Source organism: Zalophus californianus, chromosome 1 (genome assembly GCF_009762305.2).
Source record: "Zalophus californianus isolate mZalCal1 chromosome 1, mZalCal1.pri.v2, whole genome shotgun sequence".
In the NCBI taxonomy this organism is placed as follows: domain Eukaryota; kingdom Metazoa; phylum Chordata; class Mammalia; order Carnivora; family Otariidae; genus Zalophus; species Zalophus californianus.
Window position 1 is genome coordinate 88,847,808 of NC_045595.1, and position 22,123 is coordinate 88,869,930.

At 42.2% G+C, this 22,123-nt stretch overlaps 1 protein-coding gene across 2 annotated transcripts in view; it reads left to right on the plus strand.

Moving 5' to 3' along the window:
- The first annotated feature begins 13,226 nt into the window (after positions 1 to 13,226).
- Positions 13,227 to 22,123, plus strand: part of ACP3 (acid phosphatase 3) — a 47,027-nt gene continuing 38,130 nt past the window's right edge. Inside the window, exons 1-2 of one of the 2 annotated variants that reach the window (XM_027586940.2) lie at positions 13,227 to 13,963; positions 20,780 to 20,875. In XM_027586940.2, coding sequence (XP_027442741.1) covers positions 13,847 to 13,963; positions 20,780 to 20,875 — 213 coding nt within the window. In that variant the 5' untranslated portion in view covers positions 13,227 to 13,846. The remainder of the gene's footprint in view (positions 13,964 to 20,779; positions 20,876 to 22,123) is intronic. The other variant, XM_027586939.2, reaches the window with a different exon arrangement.

Below are 22,123 nucleotides of genomic sequence, written 5' to 3' on the forward strand. Positions count from 1 at the left end.
AGTCAACATGCCCTCATCTTGCCAAATCCAGTGGTCACTGCTTCTGTCCTCATCTTTCTTCTGCAAACACTCGGGGCTTTCAAAACCATCAACCACTACCTCTGTGAAATTCTCTCTCTGCCCAGCGTCTGTGATTACACCTCCCTATTCCCTTCCAAGTCCTCATCACACCTTTCCAGGCCCCTCCTCTGTTTGCATGCCAAATATTGCTGTGCCTCAGGGCTCTGTTCTTCTTTTCTTACATCACTGAGGTATAATTATACCATAAAATTCGTCCATTTTAAGCATACCATTCAATGATTTTTAGTAAATTTACAGAGTTGTACAACCATCACCACTATCCAGTTTTAGAACATTTCTCTTGCCACAATAAGATCCCTCTTGCCAAGTTATAGCTAATTCTGGTTCCTACATCCAGCCTAAGTAGCTACAAGTCAACCTGCTCTATATATAGATTCACTTTTCCTTTTCTCTTTCGACACATTCTCTGTAGGTGATTTCATATACGCCTGTGGCTTTATACCCCATCTCTACGTCCAGGGTAACCGGATTTATGTCAAGAGCCCCAGTGTCCCTGCCAAACTCCAGACTCACATATTCAACAAGCATTCAACATCTCTACTTGGATTTTTAATAGACATTTCAAACACTTCTAAACAGGATTGTTGCTTATAACTCCACATGATATAGTGGCTAGGAGTGTGCCTGCAGCCAGACATCCAGGGTTTGAATATTGACTTCTCACTTATTGTGTGACCTTAAGCAAGTAACTTGATCGCTCTAACTTTAATTCCCTCATCTATAAAATGGTGTTTCATAATGGTACCTATCTCATTGGACTGTTAAGGGGATTAAACAAATTAACCACCCTAAAGCATTTTAAACAGAGCCCTCAGTATAGTAAATCAGTGGTTCTCAAATTTTCCAGCACATTAGAATCTCTTGGGGCAGCTTTTAAAATTCTGGATGCCCAGACTACTACAACCCATATCAATTAAGTTAGAATTTCTGGAGGTGACAACCAGACACAGGTATTTTTTAATTCCCAAGTGATTTCAATGTGAGGTTCAATGTGAGAACCAGGGCTGTAAGAGCTCGCTAAGTTTGTATTAAATAAGATAAAACTGTTTCTCTCTCGGGGCACCTGGGTGGCTCAGTCGGTTAAGTGTCCAACTCTTGATATCGGGTCAGGTCAAAATCTCAGGATTGTGAGATCGAGAGCCACATCGGGCTCCACACCTGGGATTCTCTCTCTCTCTCTCTCACTCTCTCTCTGCCCCTCCCCACAGCTCATGCTCTCTCTCTCTCTCCCTGTCACTCTCTCAATAAAATAAAATAAGAAAAAAAACAGAAAACGTTTCTCTCTCAAGCTTAACTTCCTGCTCTTGCCTGTCCACGAATCTGTATCTGATACTTTTCTTGCTTACCCACAGCATCCACCCACAGTTATTTCTTGCTAAAGGAATGCAAATCTTGTTCAGGTACCAGTCAGGTGCTTCATGGGACTAGGCCCCTTCCCAGCTCCAGGGAATAACTCATGGTTGGTGTATGTCAATCATAGCAATCCTACCCCCTACCAGTGATTGGTTTAGGTGTGGTGGTGTTGATGTAATTTTAGTCAATAAAACATGGAGTTTTCTTCACTGATTAAGTGAGCCATAATGAATGAAATATCCATCGTTTTTCTACACCTGGCTGTTTCCACCTACATGCTATAGTATCATAGCTACATTATAGTATAGCAGCTATACCTACAATGTGGTAGCCACTTTGAGACCATGAATAGAGCTAATCTAAAAGAGAAAAAAAAAGGTGAAATAGTCCCGGGCTCTTAAAGACATCCTTGAGACCCTAAATTAACCAACCCTGGAATATTCTACTTCTGTATTACTTGTTATATGAAAATTGAGATGGCTTTTCAGCAACTCATGGCCCAAAGCACCCTGATATGTGACCTTAGGAACAAGAGAACCATTCACCCAATTTCTCAAACCCAAGGTCTAAGGATGCTCCTTGATTCCCCCACCCCTCACGTCTCATATCCAAGACTGGTCAGCCCTTCCTTCCAAATATGTATTTTTCCATCCATCCATTTCTTTCCACCTCCCTTAGGTCTACTCTGATCTAAGCCATCTATCTCCTGGGCCAGTGTCATAGCCTCTGGGCTCTTCTCTTTTCTCCCCCTTTTGCTCCTCTATAATCCATTCTAGACAAGCAGCCACAGTGATTTGTAACACATATCACTCTCTTGATTAAATTCCTCATTTGCCTTCCCATTTCATTCAGAATTAATCCAAACTCTTCACCACAGCAAACAAGACCCTGTGTGATTTGGCAACCCCTCACCTCTCCAACCTTCTGCCCTCCAGTCCTTCCCCCATGTTCACTAATCTCCAACCACACCGGCCTTTTCTTCTTTCTGATACAACAACCCCATTCCTGTCTCAGGGCACATCGGTCTCCACCTGCTATTCACTTTGCCCAGTCCACTCCGCTCCAGAGGCTGTTGTAGCTCACACCTTCACTTCATTCAGGCCTCATCTCAGATGTCACCTGAGGGAAACCCTCCCTGGCCACCCATCTTAAGTCACCCCCTTCCACCCACAGGACTGCTCAGTGTCATATCACCTCATTTTATTGTACTTACAGTAATTATTACTATCTGAAAGCATCCTGTCCATTCCTTGGACAGGATGGACACTCAAGCAACTGAGCCACCCAGGCACCCCCCCCCAGTGACATTTTTGTTCTAAGTCCCCATTGACCTTTACTCTTTGCTTTGTTCAGTTAGATGAGGCAAAAATTCTCTTCCTTGCCTGAGATGAACAAATCTGTCACCTGCCACCAAAAGAATCTTGAGTACCAAGGTAGGTTGCAAGCTTCAGAGAGGGCTCTGAGCGCCCTCCTAAAGGAAGCTCCCCATCAGCCATTCAGACGGGGTGGAGGGCCCCGGTCAGGAGTCAGTTACCTTGACTGAGGCCCCACTCTCCCTCTCATCAACACCTAGCCAATGAGAACAGCCCTTCATTATCGGAAAAAGTAGCAGCAACAAAATTTCTGAGCACACATGGCAGTGTGACACTCAGATCTGCCTTCAAGAATAAACTTGCCAGAAATTCCAAGGAGTGCCGTTAGCTAGCAGCCTCCATTTGCACTACTTTTGGGATCCACTGTAGCATTTGAGTTGAGGCCACCTTCTTCTCAGGCAGCCCCCAGACAATGAGTGAGCATGGTGGGATACTGAACTTGGGCCCAATTCAGGATTCCTCTATTGCCCAGGAGTCCCCATTTTGCAGTCTGAGTGTTTGCAGTCTGAGCCACAGTTTGATGCTCTTTCTACCTAATCCTTCCATCCATCACTCCTTGTCCCAAGTACAAGGACCTGTCCCAAGTACCTGCATCACAGTCTGAAGTCCTTCCCTGCCTACTCTTCTTCGTCTCCCCTCTAATAGGCATTATCCCCAATAAAAAGCTTGTGCTTCTAACCCTGTCTTGGCCTCTGCTTCCTGGAGGACCTAACCAACACATTAACCAAATGCAAGGCAAGGCCAACAGCCCTTATGCTATCTGAGGGCCAATATACGGAAGAAAGCATGAGACGTAGGCAGGATGGAAGGAGTGGAGGCTCCTGGAGGATCCACACCTTAATAGTTGCAGGGCAACAAGCTGCTTGTATTTGGCAGGCAGCTGAGAGCCTCTGTTGAAGGAAGGATAGAGAGAGAAGGAGCAGAAGACCATCAACAGAAGCAGGGGTGGAAATAAAGCAGAGCTCAGCACCACCATCTCCCTGGGATCTTTCCCTCCTCTTCCCTTGTTGGGGCTGTGTATGGATAGCCATGATTCAGATGTTTTTAATTCTGGATTCCTGCATTTTGCCTATAACACATTCCTTTAACTATCACACTGATTCTCATGCTGCTGGCGCTAGGCACACAGAGCTCTTGGCATTTCTTGGAAAGGAAGAGAATAATTTTCTTTCATCACAAGAGTGTGTTCTGTCTTTTGGACACCATAGACATTCCCCTTAGGAAGCTGCTTCATCAGGCCCTAACCTTTCCAGGTCCAACACCTTGTGGTCTTGCTTTCACACTGATGCTGCCCTGGCCTCAGGATCTGTCTGCTTACTTTTTGCTTCCAGTTATCCCTAGTCCACTACCCTGTCAATTTTCTGTCCTTCCTGATGAAATGAGAAGAGTAGGGATTTTGAAGTTAGATCTGAGTTCACATTCTTACACTGTGCCCTTTAGCTATCTGCCTTTCAAGTATGTTGTGGGGATTCAATGACATAAGAGGTGACTTGTGACTGGCAGAGTTCACCGCATACAGTAGGAACTCCATCAATGTTATTGCCCTCTCTTCCTCTCTTTTTTGTCTAAGGGGCACTTCTATTTCCAACATCTAGCATTCACTCTCTGACCTTGACTTTTAATTACCATTCTTTACCCTTCTGTTTGAGCTCTTGCACAATTTCCCCGGCCAACCCACGCTTTCCCATAACTACACCCATAACTGGAGTTTTACAATCTCCCACCTGTCTCTCAGTCAGGATGTCCCATATTCCTCCTCCTCCAAAATGAGGAAATTGTAGTGACGCCATACTTAACAATGTAGTACTAACACAATGGTGGATCCAGTGGTGTGCTGGAGCCAGCTTATACTGGCTTGTGAGAACCAAATGTTGACTTTTCAGGAATTTTGTAAGCTGGTTGCTAAGCTCAGCCATCATTAAAAATTAAACTATATAAACTTAAAATTAAGTAAGTTATATTAAAAACAAAGTTAAGAGGCGCCTGGGTGGCTCAGTTGTTAAGTGTCTGCCTTCGGCTCAGGTCATGATCCCAGGGTCCTGGGATCAAGCCCCACATCGGGCTCCCTATTCATCAGGAAGCCTGCTTCTCCCTCTCCCACTCCCCCCGCTTGTGTTCTTTCTCTCGCTGTGTCTCTCTCTGTCAAATAAAGGAAGAAAATGTGCAACAACAACAACAAAAAAAAACAAAGTTAAGAAATACTCAAAATTCATCACTTCTAAATTATTTTACTACACTGTATTATTATCCATTCTCTTGAGGTTACTTACACTCATGGTGAGTGTACTAACTATGGTGGAAATATTATACAATGGTGTGCTTAGTTCTTCCCAGCTGCATATTCAGTGACAACATGTTGGTAGCTTGAAATGGGCCATGGTGGGAATATTTACACCATGGAAATTGGCAAATGCTACAAATCAGATTTTTTTTTCAGATCCAGTTGCTAAACATTTACAACATATTCAATGGATCATTTTGAATATAGTCCAGCAATAATCACCAAATATACAAAAGTAGCTAAAGACATAAGGTAAGGTTGGAAAAGATGTTTTTACCCTTAAGACACCCCAGTCCAACTACTTGCAGTTCCCCAGAATGCATCATGTTCTCTGATTCCTTCATATCTTTTCTACTGACCTAAATACTAGGTTAATAATTGTTTAAGTCAATGTTCCTCTTCTTAGCAACCATGACATTCTGTGCATGTTTCACTGGCCTCATCACGTTACTATTGTTTGTCCTCCCCCACAAGATAGTATGCTCCCTGAGGGTGGGGTTGTGTCTGCCCAAACTTGGTCTTCCCAGGGCCTGTTCATAATAGATACTCAAAAATTTTTTTAATCTCTGGCTGTCAGTAGCAACAATTCTCAAACATTTGAGGGTCTTAGGACCCCTTTATACTCTTAAAAATAGTTGAAGGTGCTTAAGAGCTTTTGTTTGTGTGGTTTGTATCTACTGATATTTACTGTATTCAAAATTAAAAATGAGGACATTTTAAAGCACAAGGATACACAAGCACGCATTCAACTTGCCATCAGAGCAATGATGTCATTACATGTTATGTAGACTTTGGAAAATTCCAATGAGTACTCATGAGAGACAGAGAATGAAAAAGAAAATAGTATTTTAGCATTGTTATAAAAATAGGTTTGACTCCACGGACGCTCAGAAAAGATCTCAGAAATCTTCTGGAAGGATCTCAGGGATCCCCTGAAGGGTCTCAGAGTCCCCAACCTACACTTTGAGTACCACTGCCTACTGCCTTATGGTAAATATTCACCTGAACAAACCGATTCAGAAAAAAATACTCTCTGGGGCACCTGGGTGGCTCAGCCGGTTAAGCGTCTGCCTTCGGCTCAGGTCATGATCCCAGGGTCCTGGGATCGAGCCCCACATCGGGCTCCCAGCTCAGTGGGAAGCCTGCTTCTCCCTTTCCCACTCCTCCTGCTTGTGTTCCCTCTCTCACTACGTCTCTCTCTGTCAAATAAATAAATAAAATCTTTCAAAAAAATAAAGTAAAAAAATAAAAATAAGAAAAAAATACTCTGTCCCGGATTGGGTACTGTGGATTTGACAAAAGGGATGATGATTTAGGATGGAGCATAGCAGCTACGTCCCAGTGGGATCTTTGAGAAGAAGTGGAATTGGAAACCATTTGATGTGAATCATTGTTTTGTGGATTAAAAGATGGAATTTTATAAAGCCATAACATGGTATTAAGCACATCAATAAAATATACTTTTTGATAGGACTTCACTAAGCTAAGGTAGTTTTTGTCATACAGACAATTTGTATTTTTCAGCAACTGTTATGTTGGGATATATTTTGTGACTCCTTACACTATTTTTCCATAATGCCAGTAGCAGCGCTAACTTTAAAATCCTTGAGCTACAAGGACCCTACTCTTCTGTTAGGCTTTTTGACAACAAAAAGAAGGGGCACATGAATGGAGACTCTTGTGGCTTTCCTTTGAATTATAAGACCCTTCTGATTGAAAAAATCATGTAGACTTATAATCTGGTCTAATCCACTAATATCTATGCATAAATGCAGTAATTTCCTTTAAGAATTTACTGTGTCATACAAAATTGGGACTATAAAAATATTTTTGATCCTATATCTACATGATATCCAAAATTATAATTAAATTGAATTTTTCTCATGCTAAGAGTAATATTTCTGTATTCAACATTATTTCTAATGACCAGTGTCAAGTAAAGAATATGAACCCCATGTTACTCAATTTTATTTGAACAAATGTAGCCTAATAAATTTATTGAGAAGTGAAGAAGGATGAAATAGGGTAAAGTGGATATATTTAGAATGTTTTAGGAAGCCTACTCTCAATTTCACTATTATATAACAGGGGCCATCTTACTGCCTGCCACAAAGCTTCCCCATCAAGTATTACAAGGGGTCCTCATGTTTTCTTGCCTTAATTCCCCTTTAAGGATGATTAATGCCACACTTCCAGAGGTATATTTATCCTGGGGTACGGATTCGTGAGTGTGTGTGTGTGTGTGTGTGTGTGTGTGTGTGTGTGTGTGTGTGTGTGAGAGAGAGAGAGAGAGAGAGAGAGAGACAGGACTGAGAGGGCAAAATCATCATGGAGTGTGTGCCCCATGATAAGTAATTTATTTTTTTTTCTTGTTCTTTACCCATCTTCCCACGTGCCTCCCCTCTGGGAACCTAACCATCAGTTTGTTCTCGATAGTTAAGAGTCTGTTTCTTAGTTTGCCGCCCCACTCTCTCTTTTTTTCCTTTGCTCATTTGTTTTGTTTCTTAAATTCCACATATGAGTGAGATCATATGGTATCTGTCTTTCTCTGACTGACTTATGTCGCTTAGCATTGTACTCTCTAACTCCATCCATGTCATTGCAAATGGCAAGATTCCATTCTTTTTATGGCTGAATAATACTCCATTGTGTATATATACCACATCTTCTTTATCCATTCATCTTTTGGTGGACACTTGGGTTTCTTCCATAGTTTAGCTATTGTAAGTAGGCTGCAATACATATAGGGGTGCATATATCCCTTTGAATTAGCGTTTTTGTATTTTTTGCATAAATGCCCAGTAGTGCAATTCCTGGATCATAGGTTAGTTCTATTTTTAACTTTTTGAGGTGATAAGTAATTTAAAATATTTTTATTAAAATAAAACACAAACATTATCACATAAAATGAAGAAGTTATATTAATTTTTCACATCAAATATGGAATTCAAAAATGTCTCCTTCATCTGACTGTTTCCCCCAAAATACATCCCACTTGACAGAAATTAGCGGAGAGCCTCAAGTCAGCAGTCAAATACTGGAGAAGAGGACTTAGAAAATCACAAAACTTTGAAAGTCTCAGAATCAAGAGATAATGACTGACATGACTTTATTTATCCAAAGAAAAACCCTTCTGGGAATGGAAGAAACAGAATACCAGTTTAGAGATATTATAAGAAAGTTTGAAACGTGTTGGGAAATTTTCTTTTTTTTAGATAAAGGAATTGTTAGTTAGGATTCATTCATTCATTCAACGAATATTCACTAAACCCCTACTATGTGCTAGGTCTTGTTCTATCCAATGAGGACCCAGCAGTAAACTCCTCTACTCTCACAGAGTTTACATTCTAATGGAGGAGACAGACAATAAACGAACAAATAAATGTGTAACATAATGTCAGGTATGAAAGGGGCCATAGCAGAAATAAAGCAGGATGGTGTGACAGATGTTGTTGGGAAGCTGCCCGTTTGACTGGGGTGGTCAAGGAAGGCCTGTGTGAAGAAGTAAAGTGAGAGATAGCCACATGTGAGGGAAGAGTGTACCGGAGAGAGGGCTCTGTCAAATGCAAGGTGCGTGGAGTGGAAACTTTCCTGGCTTGCTGGGCAATCGATGTGGTTGATGTGACCAGAACGGAGTGAGCAAGGGAAGAGTTAGAAGAGACAAGTTGAAGAGGTAGCAGGCTCCTTGTATGTCATGGAGGAACTTGGGATTTTACTCTAAGTATGGTGGGAAGCCAGTGGAGGATTTTTAATGGGCCACTGACATGATGTGATTCAGGGAATTCTTAAGGACAGACTGAGGACTTTCTAAATGGGTGTTGCATTATCCTGGAATTTTCACGACACTACGGGCAATTGTGGGATCTTTTTAATACAAGATACATCAAAAGACAAGACAGAAATTGGGACAGGAGAGAGAAGTTTTTCTCTCTTCGGCAGCTTAGGAATTGGTCCTATAATAGGAATCGTCAGGTGAACTATGCTATAAACTCAATGACCTTTCAGACCCACCTTCTATAACTCTGAGCGTACCTGGTAATCAAGTGAGAAATAGCATACCATTCATATTAGACATTTTAAAATTTCTATTCTGATTTTAATAAAAATATCTGTTCATTGTGAGAAATTTGGAAAGTAGAGAAGAGCAGAAAGAAGAAAGTAAAACCACTCACAGTCACATCACCCAGAAAAAAAATCACCATCAAAATGTGCACGTTTCTTCAACACATTACACAAAATGAGATAGGATAATATTTTTATAAGTGGTGAGTTCTTTCCCTTCCATGTTAAATACAGTAGAACCAATACGATGGTCAGTCTGGATGGCTGTATTAGAGGTGAAACAGTGGTAGGACAATATTTGCCTGGTTATCCCTGTAACCAGAGCCTTGGAATGACTCTCAAGATGGACGACAACACAACTGTCTCTCCTGGCAGAGCCTGAAGAATTAAGACTCGTTCCTGAGGGACCATTTCAGACCCCATCCCTGTTCTTCAGAGCTCCTTCTCAGGCATGAGTCACTGTCACATCTTCTCTCAGGTGAGTTAGTTCTGAATGTGAGGAAAGCAGCGTTATCACAGGGGTGAAGGAGTAGGCCAGCCCGATGCAGGTAACTACTGTCTGAGGAGTAGCTGAACGTCAGCTTGGTTCAACCTAACAGATAAAAGTCCTCTGTTCCTTTCAGTTCTTGATGTCCTTACCCTGCCCAAGCCTTCAATTCCTTGGAGACAGAACGAAAGGAAGTCAGACTATTTCATCTCAAAAGAAAAAAGAAGTTGTTCTCTCCCATGTTCCAATTCATAGAGTCATGCCTGGGAACTAGGGTGAGGAGAGCGAGGCATTCACCTTGGGCTCATAACATAAGGGGATGCCCAAAACTTCCTAATAATGATCAATAATATTTTAACACAGTATTTTTTTTTTAAGATTTTATTTATTTATTTGACAGAGAGAGAGCACAAGCAGAGGGAGTGGCAGGCAGAGGGAGAAGCAGGCTCCCCGCCGAGCAGGGAACCCAAAGCAGGGCTCGATCCCAGGACCCTGAGATCATGACCTGAGCCAAAGCAGATGCCTAACCAACCGAGCCACCCAGGTACCCATATTTTTACACAGTATTTTGAAAAACAAAAATTAATGTAAAGCAATCTATCATTTAAAAAGATGTCAAAGTTTAGGGGTGCCTGGGTGGCTCAGCTGGTTAAGCGACTGCCTTGGGCTCAGGTCATGATCCTGGAGTCCCAGAATCGAGTCCCTCATTGTGCTCCCTGCTCAGCGGGGGCCCTACTTCTCCCTCTGACCCTCCCTCCCTCTCGTGCTCTCTCTCTCATTCTCTCTCTCTCTCTCAAGTAAATAAATAAAATCTTTTAAAAAATAAATAAAAAATAAAAAGATGTCAAAGTTTAAAATAAAGACAGGATCAGCATTACCAGTTTTCCTTTTGCCTCAGGCTCCCATCAAGTTTGGCAGGGCATTGTCACTAATCTTACGCCCCACCCCCCATACCACCAATGACATTGACATTGGATGTTTACCTAAATATTCAAAATAAAACAGACATACCAAGGGCAAACAGACTTACAGACAGACACTAAACACCTAAAATGATCAGTTGAGGGGAAAAACACTTCTATTCTAAGCCCCTCTTAGATTAAATTTTGCCTCAGAGCAGCTAACTTTGTAACCATGTTCTGATGCAACAATTTGCCCTGATGCTAACTATTGATCAATCATTACTAGTTAGTGCCCAATAGTCCTTAAGTCACTGAGAGTCAAATAATGCAATTGTGAAGGTATAACAAGTCAGGGGGTTTAAACACAGCCTTTCTACTAGGTGAGGAACCAATATATCTACTGATAGATCTTAACTCCAACCCAGACTCTTTGCTATCAGAGGGACACTTAGTGCTTTTACAGCCCTTGATCTACCCAGAGTCATGAATTCTTTCCCTATGAATAATTGTTCATTGTCAAGGATTCTGTGTAATATCACCCAAATTTCCCTTGATGAGCTGAAGGATTAATTCCCTCCAGCTCTTGGGACTTTGTTGTCTGACATTACTCAGCTGTCACTTCCTTTCAGAATTGCCATGGCAGAAGAAAGCCACCTTACCCACAGTCACACTCCCCGCTGGGAGCAGCCTACATCCAATGACTGGATGAGGCAGGGGTAAAAAAATCACCCAGTGCCCTCACCCCAGTTCGGGATAACTCCAAAAGGCTACACCAGCTTCTGCACTCCTAGCAGGGTCAGCTGAGGCCTTCTCCCTCTGCCCAACCCTGCTTATTTCTCTTCCCCCTTCTGTTGTTGATCCTGAGAACATTCCTAAATAAATTTCCTGCATGCAAATCTCCATCTGGGAGTTGGCTTTCCAATGAATCCAACCTGCTCCACTTATGGGACTTTTCTAACATTGTGCTGTCTTAGTTACGTAGAGGTGGAACACTTGCTATATAAGGAAACAAAAGTGATTCAGACATTAAGTTCTGCTAATCATCGACATGAAAATTATTGGCACCCTGTATTGGGATATCAGTAAAGACATCCCAATATTTTCTCAAGTCTCACCTTTTTTTCCTTTTATTTAAGACTTTATTTACTTATTTTTGCACACACGCTCACACAAGAGAAAGAGAGAGAGCATGCGGGGGGGGAGAGGGAGAGGGAGAAGCAGACTCCCACTGAGCAGGGAGCCCGCTGGGGGACTGGATCCCAGGACCCTGAACCCCAGGACCCTGGGATCATGACCTGAGCTGAAGGCAGACGCTTAACCGACTGAGCCACCCAGGTGCCCTGAAGTCTCACCTTTAATGCTACCATATCCATATGTTTATTCCAGATAACTCTTTTAAGTCTTTGCAAAAGCCTATGAGTTCAAGGTTCAAGAGTCCAAAGAAGATTTTTAAATGAATTTTATCTGAGTTGAGGTTTTTCAGACTCAATTTCATGGTGTTCAGATCTATATTTATGATCTTCTCCTCCCCTCATAATTTAATAATCAAAGTAGAAGTTAGCGTGGTGACTAGGGTGGAGAATAGAAGTATAAACCACTTATTCCAACTTGAATCAGTTTAAACGGAGATGTCTTCAACTTAATCAGCCTTTTTCTGGTTCTCTCTCTAAGTTTGCCGCTTCTGCTGCTGTTGTTCCTACTTGGAGGGCTAAGAGGAGCCCAGAGGAGGTGACGCAAAGCAAGTAGGATCTGGGTCAGAAGAGGGTTCTATCCAACCTAGCACAACATGGCATAGGTGGGTTAGAGAACCAGAGCCATTACCAGGAAGCACTAAGGCTATAGCCAGGCATCAATCCAGAGGCAGATAAGGAAGAAGACAAGAGAATGAGGAGCCAGGCTGATCCTTGAAAAAACATTGAACAGAATCATGTATCTGGCACAATTTAAGGCATGTGGGTCAAGTGAAAGGTCAACGGGTTCTGGAGCTTCCTTGGTCAGGTTGCCTGGTGCATATGGCAGGGATCATCAATGTGGCAATTTCAAATCTGCCCTGCATGACCTCTCAGTCTTCATCCCCTTTTCCCTGAACCCATCTCCTCAAAATGTCACCCACTGAAAATGACAGTGGGGACTAGCAGGTGAAGAATGTGATAGCAAAGAGAGGATCCCAAGACCCCTCAAATGTCTAACCCTACCACACATTCATTCATTCTTCACACACTGTTTTCCCACACCAAAAGAAGCAACCAGTTCCCCACACAACACATTCTACGGCGTCCTATGATCCTATGACCACAGAACCCTCCTGCCACAGGTATGTGCAATGTACCAGAGAACAGCTTATGGGACAAACCATTGTTCTCCCTCAGCTGATGGGGTGGGAGCATCATGTCAGTTCAGCCTACAATGGGGTGGCGGGTTGGGGAAAAAATGGAAAGCTACGTTCCCTCAGTCCGGATTATCCTCTTTTGTGGCGTCCCTGATGAGACCAGGGCTGGAGAGGCAAGGCTGTGACTCACCCAGAATGCAGAACATAGGGCTCCTGGCACAAGATGGTGACTGACAGCATAGGTCAGTTTGTTGTTGTTGTCATTGTTTTTCAATTGTGTCAGGTTTGGAAAGGTACTCCTAATCCTAATTTTGAGATGCCACAGATGAACCCCAAATATCTTAAGGTTGTCATTAAAAAATTTCAAAATAAAATTTCTCTTACTTTTCTTCAATTTAAAAACACCTCTCAAAAAAAAAAAATAAACAAAAATAAAAACACCTCTCTAGACTACATGAAAGTTTTACAAAAGGAAGCCAAGTTTGGCCTGGGGAATAGACCCAAAATATGCCAGTACCCACAATCCCTTCCATATTACTGTGCCTATATTCCTGGATTCCCAAAAGATTAGGAATCACTGGCCTAAGGTTTCCAAAGTCAAGGTAGATCCCTTTCCCAAGTGACAGGCACAAAGCAAACACTCTATCACACCCTATCTAAAGAGAATGGTAAACTTAAAAAAAAAAAAAAAAATCTCCTAACATGCTCCGTGACCTTGAGCAACAGCTTTCCCCTCCCTGGAGCTCAGTGTTCTACCTTAAATCCAGAATATTGTGCTCTCTCACACCCAGCCCCCAAATTATCTGACCAGACACGCCAAACCCCGCCCCAAACTACCTGGTGATCTTACTACTTCTGAGTCTGACTCCTCCCAGTGACTCCTTCCCTTTCAATCCTTTGTTAAATAGCTTCCCCTCTAATGGCTTTTGCTCTGGAAACAGCACCTCCAAACTGCTGCCCGAGACAGCACTCCCCAGCATGAGGCCTGCCCTGCTCCTCGTGGCCAGGGCAACAAACCTTTGCCTTAGCTGCTTGCTTCTGCTCTCCGGGGTAGGCCGAGGTGCGGTAGCTAAGGAGCTCAAGTTGGTGATGTTGGTGAGTAAGCTTTTCTATTGTTTTTCCCTTAAAACTGTTACCAGCAGGGTCTGATATCCAAGTATCAGGTTTCACTTTACCCCCTACTGCTGTCTCCCAGAGACCAAACTCAGAAAGTGAATCATCTAGTTTCGCAAGTTCCTCCTAACGAATGCTTAACGTGTCCTGACAAAAAGTATTTGCTTTGGTTATTTGTGCCTTTGCTGCTATTATTTATTTATTCACTTACTTCACAGCTGCCTTGAGTGCATTTCCTTCTGATAGCCACATGATGCTGGGGGGGGGGAAGCCTCAGCTAGCCACGTTAGCACCAGGAGCTAAGCAGACTTCGTTCAGTGTAATGATTATTTAAAAACAGTCATCTTCTGCATGAAGTAGCCCCTTCCCCCCCTTTTTTTAATCAGGAAATTGGAAACTATATTTGTAAACAGTCTTTGAAGCATAAAAGTGAAACTAAATTCGAGATTTCGAGGACTTCCTGATATGTAGATTTGGTTGATCATTAAAATAATGTTTTTCTCCCCCGGGGCAGTGTAACAAGTTATGGGAAAAGAGGGGTGGCTGGTGCGAGAGGTTAAGGAAAGAAAATATACTGTTGACGTTGTCTTCAAAATAGGTAGGAAGGGGGTTTGCAAAGTGAAGGGGATTTATCACTTTATCTGTGTGAGTCCTGGAATTAATCCCTCGGTTTCTCTGTCTGTGATTTTCTCGGTATCTCTACTTCTCTTGAGCCGTTTCACTCAGTCTCCCTCCGCCTCTGACCCTCTCTTTGTCTTTCACATCCGCTCTCTCAATCTCTTTCTCTTCCTCACCTTTTTTTATTTGATAGACTGAAAATATGCTGACAAATAAGTAAATTTTCTTACTGTAAGAATACTCAAAATTTATTTCTATAATTTGCAGGGAGGTCATCTTTTACCTAAAAATCAAACATGAAGTTCCTATTTCCTCAGCTTAGTGTATTCAGAACTCCTTTCTTTCCCTTCTACAGAAACAAATTTCTGACCATATGATTATGCATATTATCTTTACTAGGTCCGAAGTCAACACAGGAGAGAGAATCAGAGAAACATATCAATTTATTTACAAATGATTTACCAGCTGTCAGGCTTCGGTGCTGAAAAAAAAAGTGTGTCATATCATGTACCTTCTGTAGAGAAATCCGTGCAAGTTGGACTTTTACTTATATTCATGGGTTCCTGGCCAACATGTGCATTAAGCAAGTGTGGGGACGCCGCGGAAATGACACTGTCAACACTGTCAGTCTGTGGCAAGTTGGTTGAGAGGTAGTCCTCTCTGAGATACTACCATGAACTTGCAGTTAACCGCATGTGGTCGATTCGCTCCCTGTTTTACTCCAGCGCAGGCTCACTTCCCTCGACTACCAGACTGTTGTGGGCTTCCTTTCTCCCCCTTCACGTTCAGTTACCATGTGTTCAGGGACTACAAGTTAATTCTTCCCTAAGAAAAACCTGACGGGCGCCTGGGTGGCTCAGCCAGTTAAGCGTCTGCCTTTTGCTCAGGTCATGATCCCGGGGTCTTGGGATCTAGCCCCGCATCGGGCTCCCTGCTTATCGGGGAGACTGCTTCTCCCTCTGCCTGCCGCTCCCCCTGCTTGTGCTCTCTCTCTCTCTGACAAATAAATAAATAATATCTTTAAAAAAAGAAAAGAAAACCTTACAAAGATAGCTCTCCTGGAGCTAAAAGGAATAAATAATATTTATCACACAAGACTAATGTTAATTTTTCCTACCAAGGCTTTCTTCCGTTAATGGTAGATGAAGGGCGACTTAATACAACTTTCTTGGCTCTTACAAAACAATATCTATCTAAGGACTTACACAATGAGATACTATTTTCTTCTTTTTATTGATTATGGGGAATATATGACTATAAATGATTAAATTATATGCCCAGGCAAACCCTTAGAAAATCATTAGAACCGGAATAAAAGAAAGGTGCCTCTGCTCAAAGTGGTAACATTTGTAACAATAACCAATCATTACTCAATGCTTATTATATGCCAGGCATTGTTCTGAGAGTTCAATATGGAATATGTCACATTATCCTCCCAACAACCCTGTAAAGTAGGGTTGCTAGGAAAACACAGGATACCCAGTTAAATTTGAATTTTGGGTAAACAACAAATAATTTTATAGCATAAAGCATGTTTCGTGCAATATTTGGGCATCCTGTAGTTTGGTTTGCTACATCTGGCAACTGTTCTATAAAGTTTTATAAAAACCTTACTATCTCTATTTTATAGATAAAGAAATTGAGACGCAAAGAGGTTAAACAACTTGGCCATAGTTACACAGTAACCGTGGTGTAGTCAGGATTTGAATCCAGGCTGTATGATCGAAGAGGCTATGCCCCAAATCACTATACATATTCCATTCCTGCTGTGTGCACTTAAGCCAGCGTATGGAGCTGAGATCTCCCCGTGGAGGTTAGGTGTACAGACTTAACACATCATCAGTAGGTAGTTTCCTCGCTGTTTCTCTGTGATCCAAGAATAATAAATCTTTCCCACTTCTGAAAAGCTGTTCTTGGCAGCAAGAGGAGGAAACTGTCCTTGGTTCTTGTTCTGTCTCATGAACAGAGTTATCACACAATCTTTTAAAAACAGGTTTATCAACATGTGTCCCACGGAATACTAGTTTGACAAGTTGTTAACAGGAGTTTCTTGGTTAAAAAAATGGGTTTCAATAGTCAAATCAGTTTTGGGAACAGAACAAGGGTTACACTGTATTTCAGGTCTCTAAAGGGAAGGACTCCTCAGTCTTTAATATTCTAATATGTGTGGGCACCTGGGTGGCTCAGTAGGTTAAGTGTCTGCCTTTGGCTCAGGTCATGATCCCAGGGTCCTGGGATCGACTCCCATATCGGGCTCCCTGCTCAGTGGGGAGTCTGCTTCTCCCTCTCCCTCTGCCCCTCCACTCACGCTCTCTCTCACTCTCTTGCTCTCTCTCAAATAAATAAATAAAATCTTTAAAAAAAATAATATTTTATTATGTGCTGTGGCTTTAAAGGAATGGATCTAGTAGTAAACTGTATTTCCTAAACTTTGACCACAGAATCCACCTCCTTCTTTTTCCAGAGTGTCCCATTAGAAAACCCTTAGAGAATCATTATATCTAACTTTTTAGAGAGACACTAATAAGTATGGTGAGTATGGGAAGTCAAGGGAGACCTCTCTTGGTTGCCTTTTTCAGGAAGGACCTGAATTTAGTGACCTCCAGGATTAGAAGTAGAAGTAGGACATTACAGGCAAGGAAGAACCAAGGACAGTTTCCTCCTCTTGCTGCCCAGAACAGCTTTTCAGAAGTGGGAAAGATTTATTATTCTTGGATCACAGAGAAACAGTGAGGAAACTACTACGGACGCGTTAAGTCTGTACACCTAACCTCCACGGGTAGAACATCACCGCCCTGAAGCTAGAACAATGTACTGATGGAAGAGCAGGAGCTCTGTGTTTAGCAAGACCATAAGGTAGTAACATCGAAGTGGGCAGGGCCAGATCAGGCAGGATGATGTAACACGCCGAATCTGCTCAGCCGACTTGATGGAGAAGGATCATTCATGGGGGTACCAAACCATGGCTCTTTTTTTTTTAAAAAGTTACCTGTGGTCTAAAAGGATGAAGTGAATGTGATGTGGTGGGGAAAACAGTGGGTAGCAATCATGAAAACTAGGAGATCTGGACGGCTCATTCAATCTCTTTGAACCTCAGTTTCCTTCTTTATTCAGGACAGCAATAGGGCCAGCCTGGCCTCACTGGAGTTGTGAGAATTGAAAGAGTGAGTGGGGAAAAGACTGTACAAAACGTGGAGGGTTGCACCCATGTAAGGGGTTGGTCTCCTGGATGTCTTCCTATTGCAATTACCACTAGGACTGCAAAATAGTCCTAGGGCTGACCCTATATATTTAGGTTTCTAAAGGATTTCATAGAGTATGATTGTAGGATTGAGAACAGAAGTTATAAATTCAACAGAGCTGCAGTTAAGAAGTTTGCCTTACCACAGGCTTAAAAGAGCACCGAGGCACAGTCCAAAGGCTCCAGCTGAAACTCCAGGAGCTCAAGAATGGCACGTGTGCACTTGAGGGCACTAACTGATACGCACGCAGGCGCATGCACCCGCACACATATTGATTTCCAGCATCCGGGGGCAGGGAAGGGATGGTTTATTAATTGTATCTGGGAGATACCCCTTCTGAAGAGCTCACAGCATGTGTGAGTCACTACCTCAAAAACTCTTAAAACTTACTACAATATAGGGGAGTACAATTATTCGTGACCTGTAAGGACAGAGTAAGAAAACTTGTTCAAACCTGTGATTATGTTCCAGGGCTCTGCTGTTTAAATAACCCTCCTCTAAGGGAACCATGCTTATTTTTCTCCCCAGGCTATACTGTCATTTAGATGCATAATCTCAGTTTTATTTTTTAAATAGGATTTGGAATTGTTTCTTACATCAAGGTTTTCCTCTAGTGCAACACCACCCCCTCCCCCCACAACACACAGAGCTCCCAATCTCAGAGGAAAAGACCGGAGTTTATAAAGAAGCCCCAGATCCCAGATCACCCACTGGTGGTGGGATGCTGAGGGGTGCGTTTTAGCAGAGAAATGAGCCCCTTACATGGGTTAAGAATGCTGGCATTGAAGGCACACGGTTTGTGTTTGGATCTCTGCTATGCCACTTACACGCTGTTTGACCTTGGGGAGGTCACTTAACTAGGGCTGATTTCCTTGTTTGTGAAATGAAGATAATAATTGTAAATGCTTTGGAGAACTGATGAATGGATTAAATTATGAGAAGCATTTAGCACAGTTTTTGGGACACAGCAAGCATTCAAAAAACCTTGAGGAGTTATTGTGGTTATAGGCTGGTAGGAAGTGTTGTAAATTATTTTGCTATAATGTCTCTCATCTGACGTCCCTTTGGCTAACTCAGGAGTTCTCAACCAGAGATGATTTTGCCCCCCCCCCCCCCCGACGGCACATTTGGCAGTGTCTGGAGAACTTTTTGGTTGTCACAGTTAGGGACTGCTCCTGGCATCTAGTGCGCAAAGGCCAGGCACACTGCTAAACATTCTTCAGTGGACAGGATAGCCCCTCACAAGGAATTATCCAGCCCAAAATGTCAACAGTGCTGAGGTTGAGAAGCCCTGGAAACTAAACATTGTAGGATTTATAATCTACTGAAACCACGTAACAATTTTAGTTACTCAGATCTAGGAAAGTATTTTGCACAATTACCTGGGATCTAAAAAGTCAAAAATATGTTTGGATTATAGAAAGAGCACTAATGAGGGGCGCCTGGGTGGCTCAGTTGGTGTCTGCCTTCGGCTCAAGTCATGATGGAATCGAGCCCCCTGCATCAGGCTCCCTGCTCAGTGGGAAGCCTGCTTCTCCCTCTCAGTCTGCCCCCCCCACACACACTCATGCTCTCTCTAATAAATAAATAAAAATCTTTTGAAAAAAGAAAGAGCACTAATGATTAGCCTTGATAATTTCTGAAATTATGCAGCCTTTCTTCCAGCCATGAAGGGACCATTCATAACAGCAGTTTCTTACCTGACCAAAATGATTTCCTAAGATCCACTACGCCATGGCCTCTGTTTGCTGTAGCCTGTTCTACTGCGATTTTTATTTCTCACCAGTTTAGGGGACCAAAAGATAAGTTTTCTTTAGACACCAGAGACACAGCCCAAGTCCCATAAGCCTCTCTCACTTTCTTGGAATCCCATCTGAAAGATGGTCAACATTTAGGACTGTTCCTTATTCCGTGTCTACTGGAGCATCTTAGCCAGGTAGTGTCAATGACAAGTGCAGGAAATCTCAAATGATGCAAGGTGTTACGTGGCCCTCCTCCGTATTAAAAATGTTTGCTGGCATCAGTATAGATGTCATCTTGGATTTCTTGAGTGTTTTTCATGTCTTATCTTTTGCTTATAAAATAGCTTTGTATTTAGCTTGGTATTTTATTCAGAAAGCACATTGGAGTCATAAAATACCAAGGTTTTGAAAATCCAAACTACTCTCCCCAAAGAGGAAAATGTGCAATCAAAATAGCATGACATGCATACAAATTCAGAGGTATGTTCTTAAAGTATTAAGAATTAGCTTTTCTAATCTCCCTCTCCATAAGTCCTTTATCTCTAATCTAAAAACTAATCATTGGTTCAAGATGGTCACAAATTATATGTGGCATTTAAATCTACTATTTCATCATATGTAAAAATTTTAACTCCATAATTAAGGAAGATTACTTCTCATCAGTGTCTGCAATAAAGTGATCTTGCTAAGCTTTGTGTTCCTCCTTGCCCAAATATACAAACCAGTCTCCATGAGTGACTCGCCTGCTTTCTAATGACTGACCGTCTTGTTACTTACATTACCTGAAACACAAGAAAGTGTTACTGAGCTTAAAACAGCGCTTCTTAACCTGAGATTTACCTGGGGAGGTCTTTTTTTTTTAAGATTCTTTTATTTATTTGAGAGAGAGAGTGAGAGCGAGAGATCATAAGCAGGGGGGATGGTGGATGGAAAGGGAGAAGCACTCTCCCCACTGAGCAGGGAACCCAATGCAGGACTCAGTACCAGGGTCCTGAGATCATGACCTGAGCTGAAGGCAGACCCTTAACTGAATGAGCCACCCAGGCGCCCCTTACCTGGGGATGTCTTTAAAATCCTGATGCCCTGGCCACATCCCAAGGTTGAAAACCAGTGGTTTAGAAGAAAATCTATTAGGATGAGCTGAGGCAAAACACCTAAGTGAAATTTGTAATGTTACTGTCTTGATCTATTTTCAGGTATTTAGGCATGGAGACCGAAGTCCCATTGAAACCTTTCCTAACGACCCCATTAAGGAATCCTCATGGCCACAAGGATTTGGCCAGCTCACTCAGGTTGGTTGGATTTTCAGCTAAAGTTTGCTGATGAGTCTTAAGGGAAACTGTGTGGAGTTTGTAATACATTGAAACCATATAACCACTTCAGTTACTAGGAACTAAAAGTTGAAAATGTGTTTTGATTGTGAAAGGCGAGGCACAATGGTTAACTTTGATAATTTCTGATCATGACCAAGTCACTCCTAGTGACTAGTAACTGTAGGAAAATTGTATAAAATTGCCCGTTTTGATCTTTTTTTGCCCTGTTTGGCTTTATTAAAGCCTAAGAGCTGTGCATGGCAACAGATGAATACATGAGCTTAAAGATGCTGAGGAGAGCCAAGAGATACTTGGAAGCCTGCCCCTTGAGTTCCTCAGCCTCCTCCTGAGGAAGTAGAAAATAATCTTATAATCGATAAACTGAATCAGCAGGGTTGGGAAAACAGGATTCCTCTGGAAGTGCTGATATCAAATTTTATTTTTAATCAGCTGGATATACTGGGATTGAGGCCTTCTTATAAGTGGTCTTAAACATAGGAAGACCTACTTCCTAAAGGAGAAGGTGAAGGCGGGGTTGGGTAGGGGACAGAGGCATCTGTAGTCACTGCCCCCGTGCCCCACCCCCTTCTCTTGCAAGAGTGGATCGCTCTTCTGTTTGGAGCCAGAGACCATGTGTGTTGCTTCTGTCCCGACCAAAGCAATGTTTAAATACATTAAGAAAATGTCATAGAATGTTTAGAGTTGAATGTCTCTAAACATTTAACCAAACATTTAACTAAGCATTTAAACCAATGGGTCTCAGTCTTGGCTAAACATTGAAATTATTTGGAGAGCTTTAAAAAATATCGATGTCTGTCTGCCTCCCAGACAGAGGTTCTTATTTAATTCATCTAGGGTACGACCTGGACATTGGGATTTTTAGAAACTCCTCAGTTGATCAGTTGACTCTAATGTGCAGCCAAGTCTGAGAATCACTTCCCTAATTCGACCACAATGTTTCATAGAGGAGAAATCCCACAGAGGCTGTTTGAGGTCAGCGTCTTTTGGCTCCCCGGTCAGAGCTCCTCCCACCATACCTCACTCCTACCCAGCTTTCAGCTCCTTAAACGAGAGAACATATATTGTGAAATGATCACTGTTATAAATTTAGTTAACATCTGTCATTTCATAGAGATACAATAAAATGAGAAAGCAAAAAAAAAAAATTTTTTTTCCTTGGGATGAGAACTCTTGGGATTTACCCTCTTAACAACTTTCATATGTATG